The 13,484-nt window shown below is 44.5% G+C and overlaps 4 protein-coding genes across 4 annotated transcripts; 2 read left to right on the top strand and 2 right to left on the bottom strand.

Annotated features, from left to right (window-relative positions):
• Window positions 1-196: 196 nt before the first annotated feature.
• On the bottom strand, window positions 197-2,167 carry LOC110178865 (uncharacterized). Its single transcript, XM_020946138.2, has 2 exons — window positions 1,946-2,167; window positions 197-795 (listed from the first exon to the last, which is right to left on the bottom strand). Exons 1-2 carry the CDS (start codon window positions 2,165-2,167, stop codon window positions 355-357), a joined length of 663 nt encoding a protein of 220 aa, XP_020801797.1. The 3' UTR covers window positions 197-354.
• A 672-nt stretch (window positions 2,168-2,839) lies between these two features.
• Window positions 2,840-4,023, top strand: png (pan gu). Its single transcript, XM_020946104.2, has 2 exons — window positions 2,840-2,890; window positions 2,951-4,023. Exons 1-2 carry the CDS (start codon window positions 2,863-2,865, stop codon window positions 3,958-3,960), a joined length of 1,038 nt encoding a protein of 345 aa, XP_020801763.2. The 5' UTR covers window positions 2,840-2,862; the 3' UTR covers window positions 3,961-4,023.
• A 30-nt stretch (window positions 4,024-4,053) lies between these two features.
• On the bottom strand, window positions 4,054-6,656 carry LOC110178842 (ESF1 homolog). Its single transcript, XM_020946101.2, has one exon. It carries the CDS (start codon window positions 6,474-6,476, stop codon window positions 4,104-4,106), a length of 2,373 nt encoding a protein of 790 aa, XP_020801760.2. The 5' UTR covers window positions 6,477-6,656; the 3' UTR covers window positions 4,054-4,103.
• Window positions 6,657-7,026: 370 nt separating this feature from the next.
• Window positions 7,027-13,457, top strand: LOC110178843 (solute carrier family 12 member 8). Its single transcript, XM_020946102.2, has 7 exons — window positions 7,027-7,725; window positions 7,791-8,338; window positions 8,410-8,611; window positions 8,684-8,918; window positions 10,776-11,345; window positions 11,406-11,584; window positions 11,661-13,457. Exons 1-7 carry the CDS (start codon window positions 7,481-7,483, stop codon window positions 11,818-11,820), a joined length of 2,139 nt encoding a protein of 712 aa, XP_020801761.2. The 5' UTR covers window positions 7,027-7,480; the 3' UTR covers window positions 11,821-13,457.
• The last annotated feature ends 27 nt before the right edge of the window (window positions 13,458-13,484 follow it).

The raw sequence follows: 13,484 nt of genomic DNA, 5'->3' as shown, positions 1-13,484 counted from the left end.
TCATTAAATTGATTTATTTTCAGAAGTCAAATTTAAATATTTAAATGAACCAGGCGCGCCTTAAATTATCGATTACGGCATGGCCAAACGAGCATGCGCAGTGGAAAGTTCAACGCCTATCGATATATCGATTCAGTAAACCGCGCAAGGTTTGTTTTTAAACTTGCCCGGAATTTAAAAAAAAAAACAATCTTGATTTGAATAATACTCTAGGTGAACGCTTTATTAACAGCAGAAAAATTAATATTAAAGTTGTGGAAATCCTTAAACGCTAACGAAACCCCTACAAATCATTTGGCAAAATGGACCGCTGTCGGATTCCAGATCCAGGAGCCCAAGTTCCACGTAAATCCCCTACTCGTGGTGATGCGAATAGTGCTCATAGTGCTCCTCATGATGAACCGGCTCCTCGTAGTGACCATGCTCGTGCAGATGCGATTCGCTGTGATTCTCCAGGACCAGGCCGTGGTTGTGATTATGCTCCGTCTTGGGATGCAGGATCTTCAGCTTCTGCTTGGTGCCGCCAATCTCGATGGGCTTCTTCACCAGATGCTGATCCTCCTTCTTGATGTAGACGGGCACGGCATGGTAATGATGGAACTTGACGCTCTGATGGGACGTGGCATGCTTGTGGTCCACCTCATGATGCAGCTCCGTTTCCTCATGCTCGGGCTCCTGATGATGCTCGTGCCCACCGTCATGGTGTTCGTACTCCTCGTGCTCCTGGTGGTGATGGTGATGATAATCGTGGATCTTAAGAGCTCCGCTAGCAGCCAGCAGGACCAGACAGGGAAGCTGTAAGATTGATTTAGGAAACTGAGTAAGTACATATTCCATTCAATCTTAATGGTTAGGATTCAAAGGATGTAAATATTGAAAGCTAAGGATATTTAATTCAGGTTTTACTTTTATATATTTAATGAGATAAGAGTTCACTAGAAAAACAAATAAAAACTAGGTTTATAAAGTCACAAAAATACTTTTATGTGAAGCCTCAAAAAGTTTAGGATTTTCTATAAAAGATTTCCTTTTTATATATATATTTAAACTCAAGAAAACTGTATATATTTTCTATATTTCACATATATAATATAGATTAGTATCCTTTTTGGTATCCTTTAATCCCGACTTAAATATATATTCCATTTGTATTCTCTCATGCTTACAATGAATTTCAGCATGTCGTATGGTTGCTTAAAAAGCTTGTTGATTTGTTTTTAATATTAAAACACAGTAATTGCACAGTAAACACTTAAAAAAATTAACGTTTTTGGCGAATCGTTTGTTACGCGAGGCACTCTCCTTGACGGTTGCTGGTTGAATGTGACTCGATGTTCGGTACTAGATTCGATTTATACCCAAACTAAGAGAGCTTGGTGAAACGAGAAATGTGCAACAAATAGTGGCAGCAACAACAACAACCAACATATGCAACCGTTCGATGGAATGGAACGGCAACGAACTTCAAGTCAAAGTCGAGGCGCCGCCGCAGCCGCTTGCTTGTAGTAATTTATGGCCGCTGCCACAATTGTTTGGGAAATTCGATTCCCGATGCATATGCGTGCGTTAGTGGTTCAATTAAAGCGGAGATTACGTATACGTATATGTGGCCGTTACCGTCATTGGAGGCCTTAGGCCTTAGGCCAGTTTCCTAGCGCCCGCCAGGAGAAAACCTGTTGCCAATCAACTGGTTAACCACCCAAAAACCACACCAAAACCAGTCGATACTGCTGCCATGCAAGTCCAAGGCAATTAGGCAACAACACAAAGGAAAAAAACAAATAAAAATAATCAAACAAAATCGACAATGAACCAAAAGAAGCCTCGAAATCCTTTTCACCATGGAAATGATATCATCATCGTTATTTCCACATTTATTTAAATAGCTCAAATTCCGATAGGCAGGTTTCCTGGGTGGCCATTTTTGTTATCATTAAAATTCTACTTGGCTATCGATAGCGATCTTAGCCATTTCCAACGATAGACTGGCTTCCGCATTGCTTTCCAATTTGTCACTGTCGCTAATCGATGATAAATGATGGATTTGAGATCGAGAGTGAAGGGCTGCGCCGCGCTGCTCCGCCTTGCCCAATCTCATCGATGCGTTGTGGCAACATGGGTGAAAGGTGCGTCTATGTCTGCGATCGAAGCAATAGTTTGATCCCATTTTGAGGCAAGGCATGGCAATGAGCAATTAAAATGCAGCACAACACTATTAGGTAACGCCAGACCAGGCAGGTGAACGTCCGACATGGGAAGCTCACGGAAAAGCCCCGAAAAATCATTCAAAAATTGCTTAAAGCCACCGATTTATTGGGTTAGTGTGCTCTGGGCGAGCTACCCCTCTCTATCGCTCTACACCATCGTTGAGTGTGTGCACATATAATCGATTTGGAAAAGTAAAAGTAAACTGCTTTTCCCAGCCCCACAATTTGCATAACAGCCATAAAGCCACCAGTCGTGGCACTGCATCCACATGGATATTTCAATATTTAACTATGTGTGGCTCCATGTTTCTTCATGTCCAACATGCAGTCTGGTGCTCATGTCGCCTTTGTCTCGCGTGGGGTTTTTAATTATAAATATTATATAACATCGCAATTAGCAGGAAGCGCCCGCTTACTCAAAGAGGAAAATTCCAAAAATTCAAATTTTAAAACTGGTTCAAGGATAACAATCGATAAGGCATTTAATCAATCGATTCTTGCGGGCCCGCCAGTTGCGCAATTTGTCCAATTGGCATTTTCCGTTTAATTATTTATTTTTGTATGTGATTATAATATCACAAATTATATAAATTTCAAAATAGATAGTTGCAAAATTTACTTAAGTTTGATTGTGTGGCAAAGCGGTTTAAAAATTATGCTGCTAAATTTAAAAGTTCTAACAGGTAAGCTTATCGATGTTATCGATGATGTGTGAGCTCTAATAAGAACTGCAGCATCTCTAGTTCTAATCGTTAATCGATACTTGGCGCGAGGGTGCAGTGTTCAAGGAAAAAAACAACGGAATCGGGCGGCGACAAAGCACAAAAAAAAGAGCTATACCCGAAGAAAAGCTAACCCTGTTATGGATCTGGGCGACTCCAAGGTGCGGGCAGTGCGTGTGCTTGGCCAGGGCACCTTTGGCCGGGTGTTCCTCTGTCAGCAGCGCGACGCCGATGGCGAAACGCGGAAGGTCTGCGTCAAGCGGATCATTGTACGGAACCCGAAAACCGAGCTGCGTCCCATCATGGAGGAGGTGTACATCATATCGCAGCTCCGTCATCCCCACATTGTCCAATTCCTGCGCTCCTTCAACCACGCCGGCACAGTTAACATCGTGATGGAGTATGTGCCCAATGGCACCTTGCGGGACGTGATCGAGCGCCTGCCGAGGGGAGGATCAACGGGCGGCGTGCCTCAGAGGCGTCTGTTGCGCTTCTTCTGCGACATGGTCGTGGGACTGGAGTACCTGCACATCCGATGCGTCATCCATCGGGACATCAAGCCGGAGAATATGCTGCTGGATGCCAACGATCGGGTCAAGATTGCAGATTTTGGCATCTCTAATGTCCATGCGCCCAGCACACAGCTACAGGTGGGAATGGGCACACCGCTTTATATGTCGCCAGAGGCTATGGCCAGCCAGGGCAAGGTGGACTTTAAATCGGATATATGGTCACTGGGCCTGGTCCTTTACGAACTGTGCCTGGGCAGGAGCCCGTTTACCGCACTTCTGGAGAAGGGAGACGCTGCCACCGCAACTCCTGCCCAGCTTCAGGCAGTTATCCAGGCGCTGGTCCGTCCCAAACTCGACTGTCAACTCATCCGCCGGCTATACGAACCCGTGTGGGCACGCATCTGCGAGCTGATGATCGTCTACGAGCAGAAACGTCGCATCTGCCTTCCAGATCTCTACCATGTGGATGCCGGGATCACAGCGGCGCTGTACAGGCAGTATTTCGACTATAGATACTAGGAGGAGTGCTACAAGCTATATTAGGATTAAGTAATAAACTATAAGACTGTGTGGACTGCAAAACCCCCATCCAAAGAGAAGTCTCTCTGCAAGTGGCATAAGATTAACCTTTAATTTCTAGTCTTCCAACCCAAGTACATCCCTTAAAGCTTCTGGCCCCGCTGCTCCTGCTGCTGGATCTTTCGCTTGAGGCTCTTGACTAGGGCATTCTGTTCCAGCTGCTGCTTGCTGCGCTTTGGAGCCGCCGCTGGCTCATCGTCACCGCCATCGACTTGCTCCTGACGTCGCTTCAGCTTCTCGCTAATGATCCGCTGCATGCCCTTGGTGGCCTTGTAGTGGGAGTGGGTGGGATCGATGTTGAACTCGTGCGACTTGTAGACAGCCTTGAAGCGTGAATCCTCTACATTCAGCTGGAAGTCGTCATCGGGCTTCTCCGAGGATTCCAACTGCTTGCCCTTTGATTTCTTCAATTGCTGGCGACGTTTGCGTTTAGAGCCGCTTGCCGACTGCTCCAGCTCCTCCTGCTTAAGGATCTTGCTCAGGCTGAAGTGTTGCTTCTCATCTCGGCCATCGCCATCGTCTAGCAGCAGTTCCAGCTCTCTCTCCTGCTGCTGTTGCGCCTCGTCCTCCTCGCCGGTCGTCTTACCCTTGCCCTTTGACTTGTTCTTCTTCTTTTGCTGTTTCGTCTTGGGCGGAGCATAGTCACCGTTGGCAAACTCCTCGGCAAAGTAGGCATCGTTTAGATCAATGCCATCCGGGACCAGGGAGGCATCACTGTCATTGCCGTCGTCGCCCTTGGCTTCGAGCTGCTTTTGCCGGCGCTGCTCCTTGCGCAGCTTGTTCTTCTCGCTGCGCTTCTGCAATACCTTCTCAATGGGCGTCAGTTCGGCGGTAGGCTGCTGTTGCTCCTTCTTCTGCTCTTGCTCTGTCGTGTCATCCGTAACATTCCAGGACATTTCCATTTCGTACTTTTGTTCCTTCTCCTGCTTCTCCTTCTCCAGAATTTCAGCCAGCAGGTTCTTGTAGTTGGCAATGCGTTCCTGTTTGCTGGGCTTCTTGGGCTTCGCAAGCTTCTCTTCCTGCTGTGGCTTTTGTTTATCTTTCTCCTTCTCCTCCTCCTGATCATCCTGTTCCTCCTCTTCCGACTCCTCTTCGCTGCTGTAGGCCACTATCTGGCGCAGTTCCTTGTCCGTTAGCTTGTCCACCTGGCCGCTGGATAGCTTGTCGCCCAGCTCTCGCCTGTCCAGCGCCGTCTCGTCCCAGGTCAGATCCACCTTGGCCTGCTGCAGGGCCGTTGTGGTGAATTGGCGGGGCTTGTAGCTACTGGCATCGGGCAGTTCGTGGCACTCGTCGGTGGGTGTGTCCTCCTCAAAACTGGTATCGTCTGGGATAAAGCGCAAATCGACGCGCGTGGCAGAGCTCTCGTACTCAATGCCATCGCATTCCTGGTACACCTTGTCGGCTGTGGCAACGGTGTCACATTCCACCACGGCGTAGTAGTAGCGAAGACGATTCAACTGATACTTTCGTAGCTTCTCCATGTGATAGTTGTCGCCCTCCTCTGCGTCACTGTCCTGCTCGCGCACCAGCTCATCGTCAGAGTCGTCAGACTGCTCCTCGGTTCGTTCTACTAGCTCCTTGGGACCGTGCACCTCCTCCTCGGCCATGCGTGCCTTGCCAAACTCCGAGGGATAGATTTTAACGCTGAGAATACTGCCGCCGGGCGGCAGGAATGAGCTCAGCATGACCATTAAATCCTCGGCACGAATGCGATCCCAGTCCATGTTGCAGACGGCCAGGCGGCGTGTGCTCTCCTCAGTGCTCTCGGCATCGTTGTCCAGCTCGCCCCACACATGATCGATCTGCAGCTCGGGGCCCTCGTCCTCCTCATCGTCGCTGTCCTCGTCGGAGGAGGAGTCTGTCATGAGGCGGCCTTCGCCACGGGCATAGTCCACGTCCGGGTTGGTCAAGCGCTCGCGCAGATCCTTGGGCAGTTCAGAGTCGGAGCTGTCATCACTGGCTTCCAGGGCGTCGTTTTTCTGCAAATCGGCTATGGCCAGCTCTTCGGCGCGACGCTCCTGCAGCTCATCGGATGCCTCCTGGTCCTGCTCTTTCTGTTCTTTCTCCTTGTCCTCCTCGTCGCTGTCGCTATCGTTCTCATCCAGCTCGTAGTACTTGCGCAAATCCTCGGCATTGCTCTTGTTCACTGGGCGGCCATACTTGTCCACGGTGTACTTCACCTTGAACTTGTCGTCAGTGAACATGCCCTGGAACCGCTTGTCGATCTTCACCTTGCGCTGCACCTTCGGCACGCCCCGGAACCGGGGATCGGCCAGCAAATGCTGGAAGCGCTCATCCCGCCAGATTCCGTTCTCCTCCGTGTTGTTGCCGGCCCCATTGGCGGTGGCGGCTTTGGGGGTCTTGACAGCCTTCGACGAGGGTGTGGCCTCCACCTTCTCCTTGTTCGCCTTTTTCTTGACCAGTTTTCCTGACTTTTCCCCTTTTGTTTTGGCCATTTTAAGCAGTGGCAAAACGCACGGAACAAGAGAATGTCAACAACACGTGCGAGGCAGTGGGTGTAAGGCGTTGCCACCTTGTTGGGAGAGAGGAGCTATTGGCGGTGCAAGATAATGTAAAGTTATCAAGTTTCTTTAATTTGCATTTAAGCTTCTTGTATAACAATTATATCATAATTATTATTATCATAATCGTTTATAACAATCAACATACATAAGTAATACCTACGATTTAATTTTAAACATGCCGCCATTTGGATCTGGCAGCCCGGCAATTTTATGATGACGCTCTCTCAGAGAGCTGAGAGAGAAAGCTTATCGTCATCAACAAGGCTGAGTATGACCATATCGTTAGCGGCGCCAATCGAACTACCAGTATCGGCTCGGCGCTGCCACGTTCTTGATTTATCGCTACCAAACAATGTAGATTTCTCTGTTAATTTGTCAAATGCAACTTTATTAAGTAGCTTAAAAAATACCAAATAGAAACAAATCGAACTAATATGAAATACCGCCAACTGAATCTGGCAACTTTGTTACCTACCCGATTATTGCCTATCGGCCCGCCATCGACTATCGTCATCGATGACGACTTGCTTATTCGTTTACAAATGAGAAAGTGTTTTTATTTTACTTTTTACACATTTACCGACACAAGTTAATGCTAAACGACCACAACAATGAGCAGCTCCAGCAGACAGTAAGCCAGAGGCCCGTCTGAGGCCCAACCTCTGCCGACTGACTGCCCGCCCGCCCGACGAGACCGCCTGCCTGCGTGGATGGATGTGTGGTTGTGGGTGCAGAAATACATAGGAACACCAATAGAAACCAAATCACCAATCAGTTAATTGCCGCGATTACGCCGGAATAGACGCATAGATAAGCCCACGCTAGCGAGCGCAAGCAAAGGTGAGGAGAAGCAAGAAAAAACAAAAAAGAACAAAGATTGGCAGAGAACGCCGGAACGAACGGCGGGGGAAAGCGGAACAAGCGGAGAAATCAAGATGAGTAATAGCAACGCTGCTGCTGATGGCAATAACGGTAACCGACGCACCGTGGACTGGCAACGCTTCGGCCTTGGCGGCGATGACGATGATGGCGAGGTAGCGGTGGCCAGTTTCCGCCAGAGGACCAACAACAATACCGGCGGCTTTGTGGACCTGGGCAATGAGTATACATATGCGGCCGGTGGTCATCATGCATCCGGAGCGAATGAGATCTTTGCAGGCGAGCAGGGCGATAAGCCATGGTAAGAAGAAACTGTCCTAAAGGATTACCTCGAATATACTAATAACATCCCCCATCCCTCAACAGGTGGCGTTCGAACTTCTTCATCTCGCAACCGGTGCTCTTTGGAACCTGGGACGGTGTCTTCACCTCATGTCTGATCAACGTGTTCGGTGTCATTGTGTTCCTTCGCTCCGGCTGGATTGTTGCCCAGGCGGGCATCCTCAATGCCGTGCTGATTATCTTCTGCACGGTGGTGATTGCTTTGGTCAGTGTTCTGTCGGCCATTGGAATCTGCGAGCGGTGTCGCGTGGAGAGCGGCGGTGTGTACTTCCTTATAGCCCACACCCTGGGCTCCCGATTCGGCGGCGCCCTGGGACTGCTCTATTGCTTTGGCCAGGCGGTCGGCTGCGCCCTAAATGTGATGGGTTTCGGTGAGTCCATGGCTGGGTTGGTGGGCCTCGAGGGCAACAAGTGGGCCATCAGAGGCTTTGCCACAGCGGCTGTCCTACTCCTGGGTTGCATTAATGTGGCCGGCGTCAAATGGGTGATCAAACTGCAGTTTATATTGCTGATGATCCTGCTAATATCGGCGCTAGACTTTATGGTTGGCAGCTTTATTACCGAGGACAGTGGTGAGTGTTTGCGTGAAGATAAGGATCCTAAAGAGTTCTCTTAATTATATCCGTCTTGTTTTCTTTTGCAGATCACGGCGTGGATGGCTGGGTAACCGGAAACTTTGTGGAGAATCTGTGGCCAAAATATGAAGATGGGTATTCGTGGTTCCGTGTCTTTGGTGTCTTCTTTCCCACCGTCACTGGTGTGCTTTCGGGCATCAATATGAGCGGAGATTTGCGTGCTCCATCCACGGACATACCCAATGGCACTCTGGCTGCATTTGGCACCTCGTAAGTAGACCCTCTAGAGAGTCGAAAATAACATCTTACTTGACTTTATCTTTCTCTTTCATTGCTGTGTAGGACATTCCTTTACCTGGTGTTTGTCCTCTTCTTGGGCGCCACCTGCCAGCGACCAATACTGTATACAGACTTCATGATCTCCGTCAAAGTGTCGGCCGTGCATTTCCTGCTGCTGGCCGGCATCTATGTATCCAGCATGTCGTCGTGCCTGGGCGCCATGTATGGCACTCCGCGCGTCCTCCAGAGCATAGCCAAGGAGAGCGTTATTCCTGGAATCGATGTCCTTGGCAAGGGGGTATGTAAATTTGTCTATATCTATTTTTATACCTAAGCAGGGCATATATATTTTTAGTAAGAAGCTTAAAACTAAGTGAAGGAGACATTTTCGACCCTATAAATCATATATATTCTTGATCAGCATAAACAGCCAAATCTTTCTAGACATTTAGGAAGCAAGAAAATTTTTGAAATTTTTTTTTCAAATTTTTAGGCCTTTTTATTCATTGTTAACATTTGAAAAAATTGACAAAAATTGAAATGGTTTAAAATTAAAATATGAGAATGCAGATTTATTAAACTATTAAAAACTAGAACAGAACAACTTTCCGATTTGAAATTAATGCTTTTTAAGCTTAGTTATGAACTTTTTAAGCTTTAATTTGTAGAATAAATTTTCATATAAAAATATCAAAATATCGACTCAAAGAATGGTATTCTTATTCTAGTCAGAAGCTTAAAACTAAGTGAATGAGTCATTTCCGACCCTATAAATCATATATATTCTTGATCAGCATTAACAGCCGAATCGATCTATACATCTCCGGTAGAAAAAAATAATTTTAAAATTTTCTTCAAAATTTTATAAGTTAAAATTTATGAATTTAAATGTAAAAAATTGGCAAAAATTTAAATTATTTTAAATATTAAATTGAGTATGCAGAATTGTTATTCTAATAAAAACTAACATAGGACAGCTTACCGAATTAAAATTAATCCAGTTTTGGCTGAGTTATAAGATTTTTAAACTTTGATTTGTCGTTTGTATGGCTGCTATACGATATACATAGTTGTCCCATTTTCATAAAATTGTACACAAAATTCTGGATTAATATATAATGGCAACATATTAAATTTGATGAAAATCTGCTAAAAATTGGAAAATTTATAATTTTTTTTCTTAAAATTTTCCGATCGTTCCTATGGCAACTATATATATGTATAGATATATCCACCGATTCGCCATGCTCCGATTTATACACTAGTAAAATTATATAGAAGAATAACTCAATAGTTTCATTGAAATAGCTTGCTTTTTGTTCCAAAACAAATCTCGCACATCTGTGCATATGATTCCCAACTAGTTCTAACCTCTCCGGAACGAAGTGACTGCTGCCGGCCACGTCTCAGATATGTGTTGTGTTACAAAAGTTGCAAGTCATTGTTTATTAGTGTTCAAAGTTAGTAACTGGTCATAGATACTTACTGTTCAGAGATACTTACTGATCATAATTACTTACTGGTCAAAGATACTTATTGTTCAGAGTTACCTACTGCTCATAGTTACTTATTGTTCATAGATACTTACTTACTGTTCAGAGTTACTTACTGCTCATAGTTAATTGCTGATCATAGTTCTATAAATCGTCCGATCGTTCCTATGGCAGCTATATATATGTATATATATAGTCCACCGATTCGCCATGCTCCGATTTATATACAAGTAAAATTATATAGAAGAATAACTCCATAGTTTCATTGAAATAGCTTGCTCTTAGTTCCAAAACAAATCTCGCACATCTGTGCATATGATTCCCAACTAGTTCTAACATCCCCGGAATGAAGCGACTGCTGCCGGCCACGTCTCAGATATGTGTTGTGTTACAAAAGTTGCAAGTCATTGTTTACTAGTGTTCAAAGTTATTAACTGATCATACATACATACTTACTTGTTATAGATACTTACTGATCATAGAAACTTACTGATCATTGTTAATTGCTGATCATAGTTACTTACTGCTCATAGTTAATTATTGAGCATAGTTACTTAATGTTCAGTGATACTTACTGATCATAGGTACAAATTGTAAGGGCACAGAAACGTAGGCTACCTCTTTTATTTAAATTATAATCCTGAATCTCTTTGCTCTTCCAGCGCGGTCCCAACAAAGTGCCTTTGTATGCCATGGCCATTGTGGCCTTGGTCACCGTCACCTTCATCATTGTGGGCGACATCAACTTCCTGGCTCCGATTGTGACGATGCCTTTCCTGCTGACTTATGCCTGCATCGATTATGCCTACTTTGCGTTGGCCCAGACCTTTGACATTCAGGAGCAGCGCGAAGAGCGTTTCCGCATCCAAGCCTCGAGCCCAAGCTATGAGACGCGTCGCTATGGCAGTGTCTCCGATGGAGGCAATGATCTGGATCTGCTCTTCCCTGATCGCGTGCGTCACAAGAATCTGCAGAGTCCGCAGAATTCGCCCATGCATCAGACGGTGCCGCTGGACTTTAACAGGGCCGAAGGACCGAGTACCTCAAGTCAGGCGGAGCCCAGGCTTCAGGGTAGCGATGATGCCACCACATTGGCCGTGGATCAGCAGGAGCAGGAGCAGGGCAATGGCGAAAATGAACCAGAACCCATTGCGCCCATACGTCCACCAATTCATTCCAAGACGAAAAACTGGTATTCGGGCTACTGCAATCGCTGGGCCTCGCTTCTGGGGGTAAGTTCGTGAGTTGAGGAAGCCCAAAGCTGGCTCTTTTAACGAGTATTTTTCTTATAGGCCTTCACCAAGCTGCTGGTTATGCTGCTGGTCAACTGGTACTATGCCCTCACCTGCTTCGTGGTTGTGTTCGTCGTCTGGTTCTATGTGGGCACCGCCAATCCGGCTGTGAAGCCCGGCCTTACAGCCGAGTTTAACTTCTTTGCCTGGCTAAAGAGCATTGTCTTTAGGTGCTTTGGGTGAGTCTTGAACTTGGAATTGTTACAATTGGGAGTTCAAACCAATTCAACCATTGCCATCTCGCTCTCTTTGCAGCAAGCGCATGCACGAGTACGAACAGATTGTGGTGACGCCGTCATGCCCGGGCGTGGATCTATCGCCCACGCAGCTAAACGAACAGAATGAGGACTTCCGGCCGCGTCCCAACTATCATCATTCGTCGGTCATCGAGGGACGACTCATTGATGATATCTAAGGGATTCCAAGGATCCACTGCAGCTGCGATTGCGACTGCGCCTGCAATATGAAACGAGAGGACACACAGCTTGGACTAAACAAAAGGAAGTAAAACTAAAACTATATATATATGCTAGACAGGAATATTCGATATTGTATGTTTTGTATATCTATATCTATAAGGATCCGAAAAGCTAAAGGATATGGCGACAACAGCTGCGGTCCTATGACTCATTTTCATGCGTTGGATTTTCAATTAATTGATTTTTAAATGGCAAGAGAGATTGTTGATAAGATAAACCAAATTTTTGATTTGATTAGAGAGTGATAAATAAGAAAAAGATAAAGTTAAATTTAATTATTGAGAAAACTATTTTTAAGACAAAAGTAAGAGTTTCCCTAAGTAGCTTTAATAGGTTTTTATAATTTCGACCGCAGTTGTATGTTTAAATTCCGGCATTTACCACCGCCCCCCGTCCGCCTACACACTCGCACACACAAAACACACACAACACAAACCGCACAACCTAACACAGCAGCAGCAGCAGCTCAGATATGTATTTTAATTGTAATTTTAAGTTTTTTGCTTTGCTTTCGACTGTGTTGTTCCTTCTTGTTCGCCTATATTAACTGTAAAGAGAGAGAGCGTGTGTGAATTGTTGCTAAATATGGGATATATGTATGTTTCCATGTGATACTGAGATAATAAGTGAACCAAAAAAAAAACAAAAACAAAAAGAAAAAAGGTAAAAAGAAGAGAAGGAAAATCAAAACTTGATGATTTTGGCGCCTTTGCATTTAAGAAGAGCACACAAAACACACTCACACACACAGAGAAGCACACAAATCCAATGAAATTGTTAACACGTAACACCTAAATCTAAGTTGTGTAACCCTAATGTACTAGTAGGGATGTTGATAATATATCAAAATATCACTATACCGATATTTTTCCCAGAAAAACACAAAATAAATTTAATTATTAGCCCGATTTCATATATATTTTCTCAATCCATAACGTTTTTTTTGCATTCGGTGTGAATGTTAAGCGATACTAGATAGAAAATAACTAAACCATACAGAGACTTTTGTATAATTAACTTTATTTTATCTACAATATTATTTATAGTTACTATTTTATTTGAAATGTATCTTAGATTCCCATTTTTAATGAAATGAAATGTATCTAGTATGGAAAGTACCCAGTATTTTCGGTAGTTTCAAGTTTTAATACGTAAAAGTTTTAAGTGGACGTACTATTTAATTTAAAATTGGTCTTGTTTTCAGCTTTAAATATTATTTAAAAGTAAAAATAATACACTAAAACTATACATTTACCAGTGTGTAATTGGCCTATATAATTCGTAACTCTGCGCAGGTATATAGCAATAATCGCACCCTATATGCACCCAAGAATTGTATATATATACATGTGTATATCGGCCCCACATATATATGATATATCTGATTTATATACACCTCAAATGTTGATTAAATGTAACGAAATACACACAGAAAGAAAGAGATCGAGATCGCGTCCCCTTTTTGTACTGTATTGTAGCCCAATTAAAAACTAGTGTGTACTAACAAGAATAACAAAACAATAATAACGTAATAAATTCAAAATGTGTAATAAATAAATATAGTTTGTAAAAATCTATAGACTACAATTTGCTAAAGCAT

Source organism: Drosophila serrata, unplaced genomic scaffold, assembly GCF_035046125.1.
Source record: "Drosophila serrata isolate PLE 108 unplaced genomic scaffold, ASM3504612v1 contig_276, whole genome shotgun sequence".
In the NCBI taxonomy this organism is placed as follows: Eukaryota; Metazoa; Arthropoda; class Insecta; order Diptera; family Drosophilidae; genus Drosophila; species Drosophila serrata.
The sequence above is the reverse complement of the archived record's forward strand: the minus strand, read 5'-3'. Positions and strand labels throughout refer to the sequence as shown.